General features: G+C 39.4%; 2 protein-coding genes across 5 annotated transcripts in view; both read left to right on the top strand.

The window, feature by feature from the left end:
* The window catches only part of kif1aa (kinesin family member 1Aa), a 49,575-nt gene extending 40,227 nt beyond the window's left edge, over window positions 1–9,348 (top strand). For both annotated transcript variants that reach the window (XM_039607328.1, XM_039607329.1), the window contains 12 exons: window positions 117–143; window positions 2,299–2,413; window positions 2,532–2,665; window positions 2,764–2,825; window positions 2,905–3,050; window positions 3,901–4,086; window positions 4,252–4,323; window positions 4,440–4,561; window positions 5,006–5,149; window positions 5,239–5,431; window positions 5,672–5,790; window positions 5,883–9,348. In XM_039607328.1, coding sequence (XP_039463262.1) covers window positions 117–143; window positions 2,299–2,413; window positions 2,532–2,665; window positions 2,764–2,825; window positions 2,905–3,050; window positions 3,901–4,086; window positions 4,252–4,323; window positions 4,440–4,561; window positions 5,006–5,149; window positions 5,239–5,431; window positions 5,672–5,790; window positions 5,883–5,925 — 1,363 coding nt within the window. In that variant the 3' untranslated portion in view covers window positions 5,926–9,348. The remainder of the gene's footprint in view (window positions 1–116; window positions 144–2,298; window positions 2,414–2,531; window positions 2,666–2,763; window positions 2,826–2,904; window positions 3,051–3,900; window positions 4,087–4,251; window positions 4,324–4,439; window positions 4,562–5,005; window positions 5,150–5,238; window positions 5,432–5,671; window positions 5,791–5,882) is intronic.
* Window positions 9,349–11,385: 2,037 nt separating this feature from the next.
* On the top strand, window positions 11,386–18,444 carry scly (selenocysteine lyase). 3 transcript variants are annotated; one of them, XM_031730507.2, is made up of 13 exons: window positions 11,386–11,476; window positions 12,700–12,797; window positions 13,133–13,242; window positions 13,646–13,746; window positions 13,846–14,023; window positions 14,622–14,749; window positions 15,054–15,209; window positions 15,290–15,396; window positions 15,507–15,543; window positions 17,449–17,532; window positions 17,670–17,769; window positions 17,936–18,011; window positions 18,117–18,441. In XM_031730507.2, the coding sequence occupies exons 2-13, from the start codon at window positions 12,706–12,708 to the stop codon at window positions 18,268–18,270; spliced, it is 1,323 nt and encodes a 440-aa protein (XP_031586367.1). In that variant the 5' UTR covers window positions 11,386–11,476; window positions 12,700–12,705; the 3' UTR covers window positions 18,271–18,441. The 3 variants fall into 3 exon arrangements, with proteins under 3 accessions (XP_031586367.1, XP_039463353.1, XP_031586366.1); XM_031730506.2 differs by lacking the exon at window positions 11,386–11,476 and adding an exon at window positions 12,563–12,618 and having other exon boundaries at window positions 18,117–18,444; XM_039607419.1 differs by lacking the exons at window positions 11,386–11,476; window positions 17,449–17,532; window positions 17,670–17,769; window positions 17,936–18,011; window positions 18,117–18,441 and adding exons at window positions 11,498–12,618; window positions 17,132–17,430.
* The last annotated feature ends 117 nt before the right edge of the window (window positions 18,445–18,561 follow it).

Here is an 18,561-nt window from a genome sequence, read left to right on the forward strand (position 1 = left end):
TCAGCGCCAGATCAAGATGCGGTCCAGTGTGGTCAGAAACTAACATCGCAAGAATATGATGCTAACATTTTTCTCCCTCCAGTCCACTAACGGAATGTTGTTTTTTGCTTTTGCAGACAGTTTCTTGATTCGGACATGCCTAGGTATATTATTTGCCTCTGTTTTCATGCTCCTAAGTTACACGAACGCCTCATCTTTCTAATGTCCTCCATACCCTGTCATCTCTTTCGTGACTTTGTTACCTTCTCTCTGACTCTGTCATTGCTGTCAGCGTTTCATCTGTGCCTCTTTGCTTCTCTGGCTGTGTTGGATGTGTGTTTGAGCTTCTGTCAGGCCGATGACGGACGGGATCTGCATGGCTCTGCTTTGTTTCGCGTGGACTGTCCTTGGCTGTGTCTCTGCTGGAGGTGTCGTGGGGCCAGTATCAAACTCTTGGTTTCCACTTCAGCTGATGAGGCAGATTTTAGAACGTTTACTCTGTCTTTAGCCTGTTTGTTTACAAGTGCTCCTTTATTTGCAGATTACATTGAGAAGGCAGTGAAGTAAAACTATGAAGAAGGTGCATTTGTACTGGTTACCAGTAGAGGGTGGTAGGAATCCATCACAGAAACATAGCCTAACTCTACAAAGGCAAACTGATATTTAAAAGAGGCTAAAAAGAGGTTATTTTCTGCTTTTGTCTCTCAACACTGTTTCTTATGTTCATTTTTTTGGCCTTTACAGTGAAGGAATATTTTGAATCCATGGATATGATTTTGTTAGTCACCTCTAATCCCAAGAGTCAGAGTGTTTCCCATCAAAGCTACAGAATATTAACAGGAACACTGTTCGCCCGCTATTACTCAAGTGCTGCAATATGGATCACATCATTTACAGTACGCGCTCTGGCACGATACTCCAGTGCAGCTATTAAAATGTATTCCAGTGAACCATTACCTCACCAGTAGCACTTTACACAAAATTGCTGCAATGTTGTGAATATTTTTAAATCCTACTCGTACCTCAGCGAAACTCTGCCAAACACCAGAAACAAATGGTTCCTCACATGTTATGCCAGGAGCATGACTTCAGTGCTGGCTCCCACAATTTTAGGAGGCAGTAAAGTGCAGAGAAGCACATGTTGGAGGAGCGCAGAGAGGAAATTGCTTCGTTGTAGTGTAAGCGAACAGGTTTCTACTACTGGGGAAAAAGTGTGCATGTGTGAAGGTGTGAATTTGTATGAACTTGCTAATTACTGGCAACAGAAAAGGCACCTCTCCTTTATTCACGCGAGCTCTGCGCATAGATGTTTGCTTTCTTTGCAGTGACACTCTGTTCACTTTCCCACAAGGTCACCTCAGTCCAAGGCCAGTGGGCCCAACATCTGAACCTCATGAAGAGTCCGTACGGCCTCTTTTCATGGCTTAGAGAAACATTAGTTTCCTTTTACAGTTCTTGCTTGGATTATCTTTTTTAGATTTAAGGCAGCACCGGGCTACAGGCCAGAATAATAACTGACTTCAGTGTGTGATTATTTCCCCTCGAGGGACACGAGGAAAAATTGTGTACATTAGTGTATGGAGTAAATCATCGGAGGAATAGAAAGCAGCATTGTTGTGCTTGAAGAATGGTCCCGTGCTGTTATTTGACCTTCTCTAACGTACAGTAAATCAGCCGTCCTCACAGAACCTCTCCGCTCTATCTGATGAGCTTTGATGAGTTATCAGTGTGAAAAAAAGGCAAACAGCATCCCAGCCACACAAGCACACAACCACAACATACTTCCTGACTCTCACTGTCTATTTTTTTGCTGATTTCCTCTTTCTCACAGCATTTCCGTGGGAGTTGACCATAGGTATTTCACTGCCCTGTCCCTCATGTTTACCTGCTCGTGCCTCATCCCTCCATCGCCTTTCTTTCTGTACCAATATTCATCTCTGCTCTCTTTGCTTTTCTGTGATGTTTTATACAAAGCAAACATAACTCAGTCTGTTTGTTGCATGCAAAATGATCGTATAAGCACTTTTGTTTTATTGAAAACTAGAGAAATATTTACTAAAATGTTTATATATTGCACAAGTGGATCAGTAAATTGATTTGCTTCTGTTTATAAATCATGATATTAGGGCACATTTTTCTGTTTAAATAGTTTATTATTGGAATTTTTTTGGATTTATCTAGTTTTTTATGTTTACATCTGCAGAGTAAACTTTAGCATGGGTTAAGCTCTGGCAGCTAATCTGTTGTTTTAGTAAAAGGAACTTGAGTTTCGACTGCTGATTCAGTTTCTTGGCTTCTTGTCTCATCGGACCACCTCAGAACTTTCTTCCGGTTTGAGGCTGCTTGGGATAGCTCAATGCACAACTCCCTGCTCCTAAACCGAGTCACTCCATACGGGGAGAAGATCTATATGACCCTCTCAGCCTACTTGGAGGTACTGTACACTGCCTGCATTCATAAGAAGGAGAAATAGCTGTTACAGGATCAGAGGTGACGTGTGAGTTACTCTAGAGGAACAATGTTGGAAATGTCTCCTGTTTTATGAATTGCAGATGGAGAACTGCACGCAGCCTGCAGTTATTACCAAAGATATCTGCATGGTATTTTACTCTCGGGACACAAAGCTCTCAGCTTCCCGATCAATCCGTAACCTTTTCGGTACTGGTAGCCTAAGAGCTGCAGATGGGTGAGACATTTTAATCTTTAAAATCATAATTTAGCTCATTTGTTCTCTCTGATGATGTTCTATAAAATGTTAAATGCCCTCTCGCTCCCTTTTTTTAGAAACCGTGTAACTGGAGTTTACGAGGTCAGCCTGTGTCACCAGGCAGATGCAGGAAGCCCTGGTAAGAGGCAAGAAAAAAAACGGTTTTGCATTTAGCTCAGTCGTCCTGAAATTCTAACATTGCACCCATCCCTCACCAGGAATGCAAAGGAGACGCAGGCGGGTGCTGGACACCTCTGTGGCCTACGTCCGTGGGGAAGAGAACCTGGCTGGATGGAGGCCACGTAGTGACAGCCTCATTCTGGACCACCAGTGGGAGCTGGAGAAACTCAGCCTCCTCCAAGATGTAAGATTTGTTGTTTAATTTTTACTGGCTCTGTTCTTTCGCTCCGGTTGAGTTATGCCTCATGAATTTTATACTGGGCTTTGGTGCAGCTTTGCAGTTCATCCACTGCCAGAGACAAGTTTAGAGAGACAAGTTGTTGCTTAATTGAGCCTTCAAACAGTAACTGGGATGAATGTCATTCAAATTATACATTTTCCTTGACAAAAAAATACTGCCACTAATTAATGCTGGTTACGTGTCAGTGAGGGGATATTGAGGTTTTCCTAGGGCAAGTGAGAGACATAACGTCTCCCTTATCTCCTGGGTCTCCTGCTGGTTGGACACGCCTGAAGACCCTCAAAGAACTACCTCATCTGGCTCCTTTCACCCACTTTCACCCAGAAGAAGCTCATTTCCACCACTTTCTGTCACTACCCACAGCTCCTGGCCATGTGTGAAAATAGGAATCATCCAATAAACTGACAGTTCCGACTCCGTGCTCAGATTTGCCTTTAGTAAAATGGACCATTGCCACACTTACCTCACTCCAGATGATTCACCAGTACATTTGTCAGTCTTCTGCTTCCACTTGTGAGCGGCACCCCAGCTTTCTAATCAGTGGATAAAAAGAATTTGCCATCAGAAAAATATGAATAAAGCCAGTCGAGTCCTAGGGTTTATATTGCCCCATTCATTTCCTCTAATAAGGTTTTCTAACGTATGATATTAGAAGTGCTACAGCGAGCCAGCTCTGCTCTGTGCTTCTGATGGAAACCAGACTGGAATTTGTCAAATAAACAGCTTTCCTTCCTAATTTCCACTTCAGGCAGGGGGCATTGTTTGCCGTTAGTGACTGATGTTTTTCTGCTAGGTGGAGAAAACCAAACATTACCTCCTTCTGAGGGAGAAACTAGAGTCCACGCTGCTCATGGGCCAGGAGACTCTTCAATCCTGTGTCACCGATGAGCTGAATGAGTCTCCTCAGCCCGCTGAGATGGACCCGGAGGTCAGCTGCACTGAAATCACCACTGAGAGGCAGAGGGAGCTCGCTGCTAAGGTCAGCCGTCTTTACTCTGTCAATAATTTATTTCAGGTTTGACTTTATTGTAATGGGTTCTGTTCATATAAACATTCCTGTCAAGTAGAAATGTAGTGCTTATCATGTCACACGTGATTTTGTTATATAACCCGACATTTTAAGCTCTCTCCTTTTTCCGTACAGTGTTTGCGGCTGCTCACTCACTCCTTCAACAGAGAATACAGCCATGTGTGTGTGAGCGCCAGTGAAAGCAAGGTCAGGCTATAAGAGTTTAAACATACACACACACACACAGAAAATCAGATTTCTGTCTGTCGACTGAGTCCTCACATTTGCTCCACTGTGGATCTGTGTGACTGTGTTCGTTACAGATCTCTGAGATGTCCATCACAACGTTAAGAGAGTCCACTTCAATCTCTGCTCTTAACACAATCACCCCCTCCTCTACATGCCCTTCACTGGTTGAGGGCTGCTACAGCAATGCTGAACTCAGGTCAGTGCTCAGATTGACATGGTTGTTGTTAGTAATGATCAGAGCTGGTCTGCAGAGCAGAGTGTTGACATTGGCTGCAGTTCACTTCCAGGCTGCTCTCAAGATGTTCCTCAAAGACATCTAAAATAAGTATTAACATCTCCTGCTGAAAAAACAAAAAATTTATTTAGAAAATGAATTAATAAAGTCGTAGTTCCAGAAACTCTTGACCTGAAGGTTTCCGCTTTTATACCACACCCACATAATAATAAGACAGATATATTGTTGAACTCTCACTCTTTTAAGGTGTCTGACATGTTTCATGTGCTTATCATCAGAAACAGAATCAGCAAATAGGTCTATTATTTTGAAATTCTTTGGTATTAATAGTGTTCGTTTGGGTCCTGTAAGGCACAGAGAGCTCCTTTGTTGCTAGAGCTCAGATATTCTCTATTTTTACTGCAGACCCCCTGTCCCTCGCTCTCGTGTGGTTAGTCCCGGTCCTGATGCACCACAGGACGTAGAGGCCAAGAAGTCCATCAACGGAGCCTCTGAAACTAAACCTCAGATCCGGAAGTTTGTCCCAGATATCCAGGAGATTCGAGTCAGGTGAGGAGGAAGCAGTCATTTCAGAACCTTTTATTATTTGAGCTTTGCTTCAGACCCAAACATGCTATTATATCCTCTTTATCTTTCAGTCCCATCGTGTCGAAGAAGGGTTACTTGCATTTCCTGGAGCCACACACCAATGGATGGGTGAAGCGCTATGTTGTCGTGCGGCGGCCGTACGTCTACATCTACAACACGGAAAGAGACGCAGTGGAGCGAGCTATTCTCAACCTCTCCTCTGCCCAGGTGGAGTACAGCGAGGACCAGCAGGCAATGCTGAAGGTTGGTGAACCAGACTCCTCCATCAACAGTTTTATTAAGTTATTTTTTAATGAACTTCACTTTAAGTCAGATCAGCCCAACAGGTTTAAGTTACACACATCGCACAGTAAGTGAAAGTTAAGGTGCGCACTTTCAATGTAATAAAAATAGCAAGTTAAGGAAACAGGTAGAGTAGAAAGTAGAAATTTGAGTGAGAATCATTCAAAACATTGCATTAAGCTTTCGTGGCTCTCTCCACAGACCCCAAACACATTTGCTGTGTGCACAGAACATCGTGGAATATTGCTTCAAGCCACAAATGACAAAGACATGCATGACTGGCTGTATGCTTTTAACCCGCTCCTTGCTGGAACTATCAGGTAAGTCAAAAACAGATCTCAAGATGGAAAAAAAAAATCCTAACTGCAAACAAAATCTATGTTTAATGGACATTTTCTCACCTATCTCTCAGGTCAAAGTTGTCGAGAAGACGAGCCGGACAGATGAGGATGTGAAACAAGACTGATTAAATGTCATGAGAGCAACTCAAAGACTATGATGTACATAGATCCTTGTCTCTATCCCGTTCCTCGTGCTGAGCCCCGTCCCCACCGCTACAGTCACCAACAATCATCTCTCTCCCCTGTACGTTCTCTGTTTATCACTAGTGTCCTCAGCACCTAAAGCACCCATTTCCTGTCAGGCCTATTCTGCGATGTGAGTCTCTTAGTCTGAAGAACCTCTTCAAAAAACCTGTCACTGTACTGTACTGGAGTTTGTTCATAGCTGGACGAGAGAAGGAAACGGAGGGAGCAGCAGCAGTTTCTTATCTCAGATTACATGCGTATAGTAATGTACTGTAGTTGTTGTCGGTGACACATCAAGCCTTATACATCAGTTCTTTAAAAAAAAAAAAAGCAGTGACAGGCATGTTTACCTAAAGCTGCAAGGATCGCGTTGCTACATTTGCATCAGTAAATAGAAAAACTCTTCTACAGCTATATATAAAGGTCTAAACATGATTTGCATACAGCATACAGCTAGAAATTACGAAGTGACAGTCACGTGTCTCTCGCTTAAGAATATTTCTCTCTTCTTTCTGGTCCATAAATCCTGATATCCAGTAAGCTGCTTCCTCTTCCTACAACTTCTAGAAACCTTAGCACACACAGCCTGGCACGGGAATGGCATCTCATCATAAACGTTATGTCGCTGTAGTAAATTCATGTTGTTTTTAGCTACTCGTAGGAGCACTGAGGGTACCTACATTTCCACAAGAAGTAATCAGATGTCACGACATTAATTCTCCCATTTTAATCTCTACCTGAATTTTATTTGTTTTAAAATGTGATATATTTAGATATTTAACAGTTTTATTATTTATTTCTGCATGTATTTATTTGAAAAAAAATGCATTTATATTTCTAAAGTAGTAGTACAGTGCAATTTCTGCACACTGCACTTTTTAATGAGTTCCTTAAATGTTTAAATGATACAACCTTTTCCCCTCGCAATTAATATTACTGAAACAATGTAAAAACTCACAGCTTCTTTATGCTGAAAATTACTTGAATAAATACAATCTGATACAAGATTAGCATAGTCACACCTTAGACCCAGCTAACATGCATTTAAAATGCCCAGTAATTAGGTAGATGATATAAGTAGGTAGCCAGTTCATCCTCTGCTGCACAAAGCTACCTTATTCAATCAAAAGAAAAAGATGAAATCTTCTTCACAGTAAAGAATATGAAGCTGTTTTTTTTCCTGAATGATATGTATATTGATTGAATGTAGTGCCTCTCTTTTCAGGCATACTGCACGCTACAGTATGCCTCTGCACCGGTTGCTTTGAAACTACATCCTTCATGCTGCTAAAATACTGTTCTGGGAGTGTCTGCAGGTCATATCATCACTTTCCTGCCTTCCATCATCATCATCGTCATTTCAAGTCCAAACAGAAGGTTTCATTTATGATATCATAAAGTGTGGAATTTCCATAACACAAAGCATACTCAGAGAAACATATTTCAGGATTTTCACTCATACAAATGGCCGTATTAAAAGGAACCCTGACTCTGGCCATATGTATAGTTTATTATATTAACATTAAAATCACTTAAAACTTAAAAGGGGTGCTAAATAAATCCACTGTAGATGTGTTAGTAATTAAAGATTTGAACTCGAATGCTACCCCTGATACAGCCTTGGTTAGAAACATTGAACACGTACAAACTGCTGAGCTGACTGAATGGTCAGATTTTCACTTTTTCTGTGAACAGTTTCGTGACCTTTGCTTTCAGAGCAGAGGGTTTACTGTCAGCAGCAGCTATTGTTTCCCATTTTTCAGGTTTCTTCAAGCTATTTTAAATCACTACCAAAAAATATTTGGACTCCTATAAAACGGTTGCTGGAACAGCATTTAGTTTCAGTCATCATTTCCAGCAGTATTTGTCAGCTTTTTTAGTGAAATGCATTAAATGCATTAGTGCTGAGAATGCAGCCACAGGTTCTTTCTCCTTTTCTCAGCAGCAGGAGATTGATAATTATATCTCTTGTTTCCTTACTGCTGGAAATTACAATCAAAAGTAGCAGTGATACTGTTTATGGTTTGTATACTGCAGGTTGTTAAAAAGAGCATTTAGTTTATGTCACTGACCCAGAATGCATTGCTTACTAATAGTACTTGCAGATAGGTAAAAATGTGTGTTAAACCTGAAAGACTGTTTAAAACAATGACATTTTTCAACAGTTTTGTTGAATGTTGGCTGTTTAAAGCATATTAAGGCCCACAAGTTAAATAGTCGGGGCTCCTTTTACACAGTTTTAGTCCTGTTGGCAAATTATTGATGAAAATGCAACCGTGCCTCTCGTTTAAAACCCTCAACAGATAAAGCGTGTGAGCTGTTGTGAGAAGTTAGACTGGTGAGCATGCCTCAGGTCATCCAGCCTAGAGAGCACGCTCAGTGAGAGCATGACATGTCATTTGAGAGTAAGTGAGAGTAAAATTAAACATAACTCCAGTTCAGTATGTTCTTAGTTTGGCTGCTGATGTAATACCTTCATTACGTCTAATAAGAAGTATCTTTCCAGAGGTTGTAAAGTATTCTTGTGTGTTATGGAAATCATCAGTTCATCGACAGTTGTGACAAATCAAACAACCAGTACTTTTTTGTAACAAACAGATTAAAGTGTACTGTAGGCCACCATATCTCAAACATGTTTTTGTCGCATCTCATTTCCTGAAATCCAACATGGTCAGAAAAACGAATGCGTGTCCCCGGGTTTGCTCCAGTCTGGTCTCCATGATTTTTTTCCTCATGTTTTTATTGGCCTTTTAATGTACATCACATTTGAGCCAACCAAAGTTTTGTTGTTGCAGTCACAAAAATGTCACACTGAATGTAAACTGATCTTTGAAAATACTTATTCCGCTGAAATAATAGTTTTGAATTGTCTTCACATTCCGGTTCCTTATTGATTGTAGGTAGGTTAATATCAGGGAACCTTTTGGAGGCTGTGGGACATGGCTGAAGCGGTCTGTCCACTAATGTATGGGGGGGGGGGTTCACTGTGTCCCAGCTGGGCATCATGTACAGAGTACATGATGCTGTAGGTTACCTTCCTGTCGAGTGTTCAGTATCACCATCATGCTCTTGGCAGCCTTCACTAAATCTACTTTTTCTAAACCCTCCCCTTTTCAAGGAACATCATTTCCATTTTTGTGCTTCCATATCTTTTTCACACCATTACTTTTTCTTTCTCTTCAGATATTTTTTGCATTGTATATAAACATGATTGCTGTGAACACTGTATTATAAAGTTGCACCCATTTACAAATGGGCCGTAGTTCAGTCAATGTCTCTGAGTGTTGGAGTTTTAGCATCAGCTGTTTGTGTACACTAAACACATTGTCATATATGAAATAAACATGGAAAATATGCAACACAAAAAAATGACTTGTCTCTTTTTTTGTTAAAGACAATACAACTTTTGTTTTTGGATTGTCAGTTGGGCAATCACAGATGTTGTTATGATGGTAATAATGTTTATCTGTAAGATCCAAACTCAAAAAACCCAAATCAGACACCCAAAGAGCTCTGCCATCAAAGTCCATCTGGCAGACTTTGCAGCTAAGACATAGATGCATCACTTTAGTCTGTCATGACATCAGTTACAGCTAACTGTTCCTCCTTCTGCATTGCTTGGCTAATCAGCTATCTAACAGGTAACTATGCTCAGCATAGAAACATGTCACATGTCAGTCCTTATGTTGAAGTGACTCTAAGCCCAAGCCAGCTGTATTAGTGTTAGAATCATGAAGGTGAGAACTGTATGTTGGTGTCCTATGTTTTAATAGTCTTCACCAGAGTACTAATCACACATACTTTTCATGATGCAGTAAACTGTAAAAAATTGAGGCCTGCAGTTTGTGAGCTGTGAGCCCATAAAGTCATCAGGAAAACATTCACTGAGTTCACAGGTTAAGTAGCCAAGGCGGTTTTTCATACACTTCTATATGACTGAAAGTCTTTGAACATAAAATGTGAGTTAAAACATTTCAGCAGCTTCATTATTAGGGAACCTGCATCAATCTTTTATATATAGTTCATGTCATTTGTGAAAAACATTGCTGAAAATGACCCCATCATTTCCTCCATATAATGTAGTTGTAATAGAGTATAATACATATAAAGAAAATTAGTTCATATCTATATTTAAAAATGTTTCTTAAAATTCATATCAGACCCCAGAATCCATTACTGGCCAGGCTCAGGGACAAGACGGAGACGAAGAATCCTGAACTGAAATCGTTGGGAGATTTCCACAACAGCTTCCAGAGAGAAGAAAATAGCTTTAAAATTTTTTTTTTTTCTAAAATAACTTTTAACTCTAAAAAGAAACAACTTTTCTTAATTAATCAGCCTTTTTATGTTAGAGTGAATTTAATGTTTCAGTTAAAATAAAATTAAAATAACTGTCTAAGTTACACATGGTCCATACCAATCAAGATGGCTACGGGGTGACTTTTAGAATTACTTTGGCTCTATCACTTTTCGCCCCTGCTAATCAGTATGTAGTATTTTATCACTATTTGGTGTAAAGAAACCTTTAATAATGACGTTAACTTGTTAATGAGGAAAGGTATCGCATATAGCTTCAGATCATGAAGCGGGGACCATCATCTCCTAAAACAGGCAAGCAGAACAAGGCCATTTTCACATATAACCACCTGCATGGTTGAGGCTTGACAGATTAATTTGCTAATACACCACCCTGAATTTGCATTGATTTTTTTTAATCACCCCCTTTGACTCTTTAAATTCAGCCTTGATTTTCTGCCTGTTTTTCTGAGCTCATGAAAAGTTGTATTTAGAGATGTGTAGTCCTCGGCCACGCTAAAAAAAAAATTTACAGAAAAATTATGGATTATTATAAATTAAAAGTCCCAAATGAATACAGACTATTAAGAATGAATTAATCGGAGAACAACTACGCTCAGAGAAATGAAATACTCCTGGCACTTTCAGCTCCCTGGCTGTTGCTAAGCAGCAGACGCCAGTGTTGCCATGTCTGTGTGTCAACGTTTTTTAAGAGCTGTTTCTAAAATAATTCTCTTCTTATTTTACTTACTTACTCTTAATATAAGTTTTATATTAACAGTAAGTAAGCAACTTAAATCTACTAGATTTAAGTTGCTGGGGGTTTTTTTAAATTATTTTTTCAACATGGTACCTGCCGGACTTCAAACTAAATTAAAACTAACCCTTCTGAGTCTTCCCCAAGTTGTGAGGTGACAAATCTCTGAATAATTTTTGCTTTTTAGTAATTAATTATATTTACAAAATAAAGAATAAAACACTGAAGAACATGACAGTAACACTCAACTCTTCTACATAATAAATTAATATTTCTTGTGCGTTTTCTTCGAGATATTAAACTGTGGGGTTTCCTTTAACAAATCTGGCAACCCTGTCTGGGACGTGACAGAAACATGCTAGCTGGCTGATGATTGACCCGTATAGTTGTAAATCCATTTAGGAAATCTTCACATCAGCTTACAAGGTCAGATACAAAGCTTTGGCTGTCCCTGGAGGATTCAGTTTCTTTATAAATTTAAGCTTAAAGGCGGAATCACAGTTAAATACGATCTTATAGCGAAACTAAGTTAGCTAAAAATTAGCTAGCTGCAGGCTAAAGTGAGAGCTGTCACAGAAAGTTAGCGCTAGCTGGATAATGAAGAGCTCGAGCTGACCGACAGTGTCCCTAAAGATATCTGTGGTTCTTTTAATACGTTTTCTGTGTGCTGGTTGACTAGAGTGTTGTGAACAGGTCGCTGGATGTTACGTTTGCTGGCTACCAGAGGACACTGGACAACTATGACCATTAAATAATCTTTTTTAAGACTGTGTGTTCACTGAACTTTTAGCACTATAGAGGGTCTGCTAATAAGTGCGCATTTTTATTCATAAATTTGTGGAGCTGTACGTGACTAACACTGCGTGAGGAAGCAATCCAAACCGTGTGCGTGGCACAGTCACTGGAGTTGGCAAGCATTCAGTTTGTGATGCAGAAAATCCATGAAAAAGTTTTAGACAAGTTTTACACTGCTGGAAATGCAGCGAATGGGACACAAGTTAGGCAGTCATTTAAGCTATTTATCACAGAGAATATTCAATCACTACGTTTCAGTTTCATTTCTAATGTGCAGCTGTCACTTTAGAAATAAACAGCATCTCTGAGATGTCTCTCATCGATGAGAAATCCATTAAAAAATAAAGCAGCAGATGAACTGTGAAATATCCAAGAGTTGCAGATTCAACAACACGTCTCTGTTTTCCATATCCTGTCAGTCTACTGCCTCTACAGATTACAGATCGCAGCACAGATGAACAAAATCTTGTATTTTATGCAAAATAACAATAATGTGTATATCTTTGTATAATTAAAACAACTTACTGAAATCGATAAATACTTTAGTCTTTATTTATAATCCTGTTTTATAGACTAAGGCTGGTATCAGTTTTTACACTTTTGTTGGGCAGATTCAGGGTAAAGGTCTAAACTCGTTCAGTCACATTTTGACGTGTGACTGAACAAAAAACTGGATCCCAAATATCAGAATAAAGTAAATAAACGGACACACACACACAAAGTATCAGCATCTGCCGTCAGTGAATGTCATCTTATTTGCAGACAGACTGATGGTAGTTATATTCTAGTTATAATGTAATTTATCTACACACAGACATCCAGGTAAATGAATTAAATGTTCTTTTCTCTCCAAGGGTATTATGGCCAAAAAGCTTGATGATGTCCTGTTGGTACAGGGTCCCACCTTCAGTGAACATAATTTTCATCACTTTTCAGAGATGAATCTAGACAGGTAAGAAAATAATGTTGATATATATCAAGTTAATAGTACAGCAGCAGTGATGCTGTAACTTAGGACTGCTGAATTACAGCAAAAATACTATTGATTTATCATAATTACTCAGGTTATAGGTAGGTTTTAGAAAATTTGTGCATTTTAAAAAAATATTTTTCTTATTTTAAGAATGATCAGAAACCCAAATAATTGATTGTAATTTAAGTAATTGAAATTTGACTTTTTTATGAGTTGATCTTGTTATTAGATAGTTTATTAATATGTTATGATGCATAAACTTCCCGTAGCACAATGCACAAAGTGTGATGAGAGGTTTTTTTTGTGTAATTCAGGATCTACATGGATTACAATGCTACTACCCCTCCAGAATCAGAGGTGATTCAGGCCATTTCTGAAGCCCTCCAGGATGCCTGGGGAAACCCGAGTAGCAACTATATAGCAGGTGAGGAAGGCTTGAAGCTGTGTCAGAATTAAAAGGTTTAAAATAATTGTTGTTATTTTTATTTTTCCATGTGTATTAAATAAAGTTTTGTGAGAATTTTTGTTAAAATTCCACATTGTGTGTGCAAATCCCAAACTAGTGACAAGAATTGGACATTAGTGCTCTAACTCTGTGCGAGTATTCCTTTATGAAATATGGCAAGGTCACTCTACCAAATAAATGTAATAGAAACTCTTAAATGTATATTGTGTAACTGGAGGAGGGAATACAATCACAGCAGCTTGTGTGGATTAAACTTGTGGCTTTCTCTGAGTGCTGAATGTGAAGTTTTTACTGTTTTAAATGAGTTTCACCATCAAAAGAGAATGCTACATCTCAATGTTTCAGTCATTTATATTTTCAGGTGCTAAAGCTAAGGCTATCATCAATCAGTCCAGAGAAAATGTGGCAAGAATGGTTGGAGGGAAAGCAGAGGACATCATTTTTACCTCTGGCGGAACTGAGGTGGGCAGGGCTCTTTTCTGTTGCAAATAAGTTATGTGAGTCATTTATGATCCTGGGACATTACAAACTGTGGTTTACAGGAAAGATTTTGTCTTTCAGGCCAATAATCTGGTGCTGCACACCGCTGTAGAGCACTTCAGGAAACACTGCAGGGCTGCAGAACAGGGTGCAGGACACCAGAATGGATGCACGGGCCTTCCTCACATCATCACTTCTAATGTGGAGCATGACTCAGTCAAACTAGTTGCTCAGCACCTTGAAAAGGAAGGAAAAGCAGGTAGGAGGCCACTCTGTGTAGCTTTTATTAAAATAAAAGATTAATAAAGAAATATTTCTTGTATTACAAAGGACAGTGTAGGCTTTTCTTTATTTTACTTAAAAAAAAATTCTCTCAATAACATGCTGCAGATTTCCTATGGATAATTAAAATGTCTAAAATAAAAATCAAGACAATTAAAGGCCAATAACATTAATGTCATAATCTTTTTTTTAATGAAGATGTAGTACCTTCTATGTGCCAACACATAAGAGTGCTAACCCAATGGAAAACTTTAATTTAATTCTGCTTTTTTACATTTTAATTTTTAATTATTGAGTTTCTGAAAAGGTCTTGAAAAGCATTGATTTCCATTTTTAAATAGTGCCGGATCCTTGATAGTCTTCCAGTGGTGGTTCAAGTTAAATGTTGCCAAAGAATTAGTCGTTTTGGCATATAAACTGCTAAAGCACTGCCTCCTAGTGGTGAAAGTTTTGGTTTAATTCTGTGGAGGGTAATTACAAAAAGTACCTTTAAACAAATCAAGATTCGCATAACCTAATGTGGGCTCCTTGCCTTTAATTACTTTCTCAACTTTGTTTTTTGTTTTTTTCCATAGACGTGACTTTTGTGCCCGTGTCTAAGGTGACAGCCCGGGTAGAGGTGGAGGATATCATTGCTGCTGTGCGCCCCAACACTTGTCTCATCTCTGTTATGCTGGCCAACAATGAGACAGGAGTCATTATGGTAAGATGAGAGAGGGGCTAGAAAATCCATCAGCCGAGTTTCTGTTAGTACTAATCTATCCATTCATCAATTTTTTTCCACTTACCCAGTTCAGGTTCGTGGAGGGGCTGGAGCCTATCCCTGCAATACTAATGTTAGAGAAATAATTTTTGGGGATCTTAAATTAGACCATTAACACGTAGGATAGTGTCTAGCTTTAAAGGAGCTTATTTTCTAATTAACTCATTACTTATAATTGCAATGTGTCTATGAGTCTATGCAGCTCTGTGTACAGCTGAATACTGAACCACCTTCTTGTTGTCAGCCGCTTCAGGAGATCTGCCAAAGAATAAAGTCTCTGAACAAGCAGCGTGAGCGCCTCAGGATCCTGCTCCACACAGATGCTGCTCAGGCGTTGGGGAAAATCCGAGTTGATGTCAGTGATCTGGGAGTGGATTACCTCACCATAGTGGGACACAAGGTCAGGATCTGTGTGGGACATCTTAAGAGCTTTTTATAGCAAGACTAAAATGTTATTGAGAGGTTTTGTTGTGTTTCTAGTTCTATGCCCCTCGCATTGGTGCTTTGTATGTGAACGGCCCTGGGACAAAAACTCCATTGTATCCAATGCTTTTTGGTGGAGGACAGGAGAGGAACTTTAGGCCAGGGTGATGATCTTTACTGTAAAATACTGAATAAGAATGAAACACTGGTAATAATGAAATAAGTGCAGTTCTAATTTATAAGTGTCTCCTTTCTGTCTTTCTCATTATTACAGCACAGAAAACACACCGATGATTGCCGGTCTTGGAAAGGTGCGTTTCCTTCACTAAATGTACAGTACTGGAATGATTTCTAGGACTTTTCTAATGTTTCTCTTAAACCATAAACCGTCTATTTTGTCAGTATTTTCTCAGTTAGAGGCCCTCAAAGTACAAAGGTATTGTTTAAAATAATTTTTCCAGCATTTTTTGTTTAATCGAAATTCATAAGTAAAGGACAAATCCACATGACATTTTCTGGCCAATAATGGTTTAAACTGATGTATGAAACCTTGATAATTTATTTCATTAGTTGCATGTTATAAATGCTTTATACATACAGCACTATTAATTAGTACCACAGTTTCTTTAGAATAGAACTGCAGTGGACAAATAACGTGAACAAACACATGATATTATTTTGGTTTGTTGTACTGAATGTCTGCATTAATTACTACGGTTAAAAGCAGTCAATGTTCGATGACTAAAAATGGTTATTGTTAGGCTCTAGCTTGTGTTGGAAACGGAAAATTAATCAGTAATGCTCTAAATATAAATAATATGACACATTCCAGCATTTAAAAAGCTTTCAAATACAGTGATTTATTGTAGGTGAATGTTTATTGATACATTGTTTACCACAGAATCTGTTGTGTTAGCATTATAATCATGGGCAAAGCAAAACACTTATTATTGCTACAAATACTTGAGTTACATAATATAAATATTGTACTACAAGTATACTCACCAATCATTTAATTAGAAACACCATAGTGGTTCTCTTTGTCTCAGCTCTGAGTGTCAGGGGGTCCAAATAAAGTTGGAAACATAGCCACTTATCCAACTGTGGTCATGGGGAGGTCTGAACTGGTCAGACTTAAAGCCAACACTTGGACAAACCCAGCAAGTATGGCTGAAACAGCGACTTTACCTCCTTAGTTTACTGAGGAAAACTAAATCGCCATTGTTTCCACAGCAGTGGTCAGATCGTCACTTACAAAGCAAGAAATATCTGTTGAAGAAAACAAATGCACATGTGTTTGGGTTTTTAAAATACATTTAATTGACAACTGATTTGGTTAGTGAAAGGATGTGTACAGACAAACAAAGCCAAAGCAGACTAAGGCTAGTGTTAAATCACATTTCAAAAAGTAACTATAAACAAGGGGACTATAGGGACAGAGCCATATTACCAAACAAGTAGATGGAACAAGTGGGTGAGGAATCGGAGGATGATTTTGAACTGATGTGCCAGCTGAGGCGGGAGCCGAAACCACAACGATGCAATGACCATGAAACAGACAAAGAGAGAGTAAGAAATAGAGGTGTTGGGTAGACACTAGAGGACAGGGGTGTGATGGCCCTGATGAAGGCCACAAGCAGGAAAGTATCATGCGTCCAACCTTTTTTTGTTATTATTTTTTAACTGCTTATCCAATTCAGCATGGTGTGCACAGCTGTCATGAAAGGCGAGGTACACCCTGAATCCAATGTTTTTGGACTGTAGGAGGAAGCTGGATTACCCTAAAATCCATGAACATGAGGATTACACAGAGATAGACCAGGAGATTCAAATCTGGAGCCCTTCATGAATTCATGCTATTTTACACTTTATATTGTTTTATATTCTTTATATTGGCAGACAGAAGACTGCCTGAGAAACCTCCTGCGTTTGGCTGAACAACATTTTTACATTCTATGGGAACATTTTTGGCTTTTTTTGCCAGACAGAAAGCTAGGAGGAACAACATGCAGGGAACACTTTGGGGTGGAATCGAAGTCAGACCTTTGCAGTCTTTTGGCACATGGGTCACATCTGCTGCCAAGTGATTGTCCTTTTTTGCTTTATTGAATAGTAAGCAGGTGTGGAGGTGTTTCTAATAAAGTGCTTGGTAATTAAATAGCTGTAGCAGTGTGCCTCTTTTAAAGCTACCTATTTATTATTTTTGTGTCTATTAGGCTGCAGAGCTGGTGACCTCTAATCTGTCAGATTATGAGAGTCATATGCAAAGAATTAAACTTTACTTGGAAGAACGACTGCAGGTGAGCTTGAGTCTGATGTGCACCTTAGTTTTGTTTGTTTGAATTGTGATGAGTGGTCTTGAAATTGTGGTTTTGACAGTCTTTCTCCTCCTTCTCCTTAAAACTTACTCATTTGCGTTTCTTTCATTCTTCCAAAGGCCGTGTTTGCAGGCAGGATCCGCTTCAACAGCCATTTCCTCGGCTCTGATATCCTCCCTAACACATGTAACGTGTCCATCCTGGGCCCAAGATTACAAGGTGATGTCATGACTCTTCCCTGTCCTATGTCTGTTTTGGCTTGCTGGTCCCAACAGTGTCCTCTAACCCTACACCAATGTTTGTCAGATGCAGGTCATGACCTGCACGAGGCTATTTGTAAACTACAAAGGCTTTGAATGATTAATCTCTCCCGCTTGTGCTTTAGGCTGGAGAGTATTGTCAAACTGCAGGAGGCTGCTAGCCAGCGTCGGCGCCGCCTGCCACTCAGACAGTGGAAACAGGTAAAAGAGTCCCTCTTTTCAGCTGTTATGCTTTTGTCCACACACTGTATTGTTTGCTGTTAGATAACACTCCCCTCCTGCTCTCCTCCTGTTTATATCCATCAGACCTTCCCACATCCTTCTGAGCTGTGGCGTCCCCTCAGAGGTGGCAGCTAACGCTATGAGGCTGAGCGTTGGCAGGGAGACGAGTGAAGCAGATGTGGATGCAGTTGTGGAGGACCTGAGGGAAACCGTGCAACTGTTGGAAGAAATGAACTGATGGCTTTAATTTGCACAAAGTTATTTTGCAGGTCAAATAAGAATGCACAGAGCTAAACATGCGCCATCTGTGTTTATCGACACTTTAACCGATCATGTAAAATGCATGAAATATTTCATATAAATAATAAAAATGGAGAACTCAAAGTGACCTTAGGGGTGATGTTATGGAGGAGTGTACTCGGCTTCCATCACGTCATGTGAGGAGCTCTTCAGCTAATTGGAGTCGGGGCACATGTATGAGTGTTATGAAATAAAATATTTACATGCACTTTTAATATTTTCTCAAATC

This window comes from Oreochromis aureus, linkage group 23, assembly GCF_013358895.1.
Source record: "Oreochromis aureus strain Israel breed Guangdong linkage group 23, ZZ_aureus, whole genome shotgun sequence".
Lineage (NCBI taxonomy): Eukaryota > Metazoa > Chordata > Actinopteri > Cichliformes > Cichlidae > Oreochromis > Oreochromis aureus.

Bases quoted from the DNA above. Each gene is read 5' to 3' on its own strand.
- scly (XM_031730506.2), top strand. The intron at 15,210-15,289 runs GTCAGGATCTGT...TTGTGTTTCTAG, and splicing joins TCACCATAGTGGGACACAAG to TTCTATGCCCCTCGCATTGG. The intron at 17,533-17,669 runs GTGAGCTTGAGT...ATTCTTCCAAAG, and splicing joins ACTTGGAAGAACGACTGCAG to GCCGTGTTTGCAGGCAGGAT.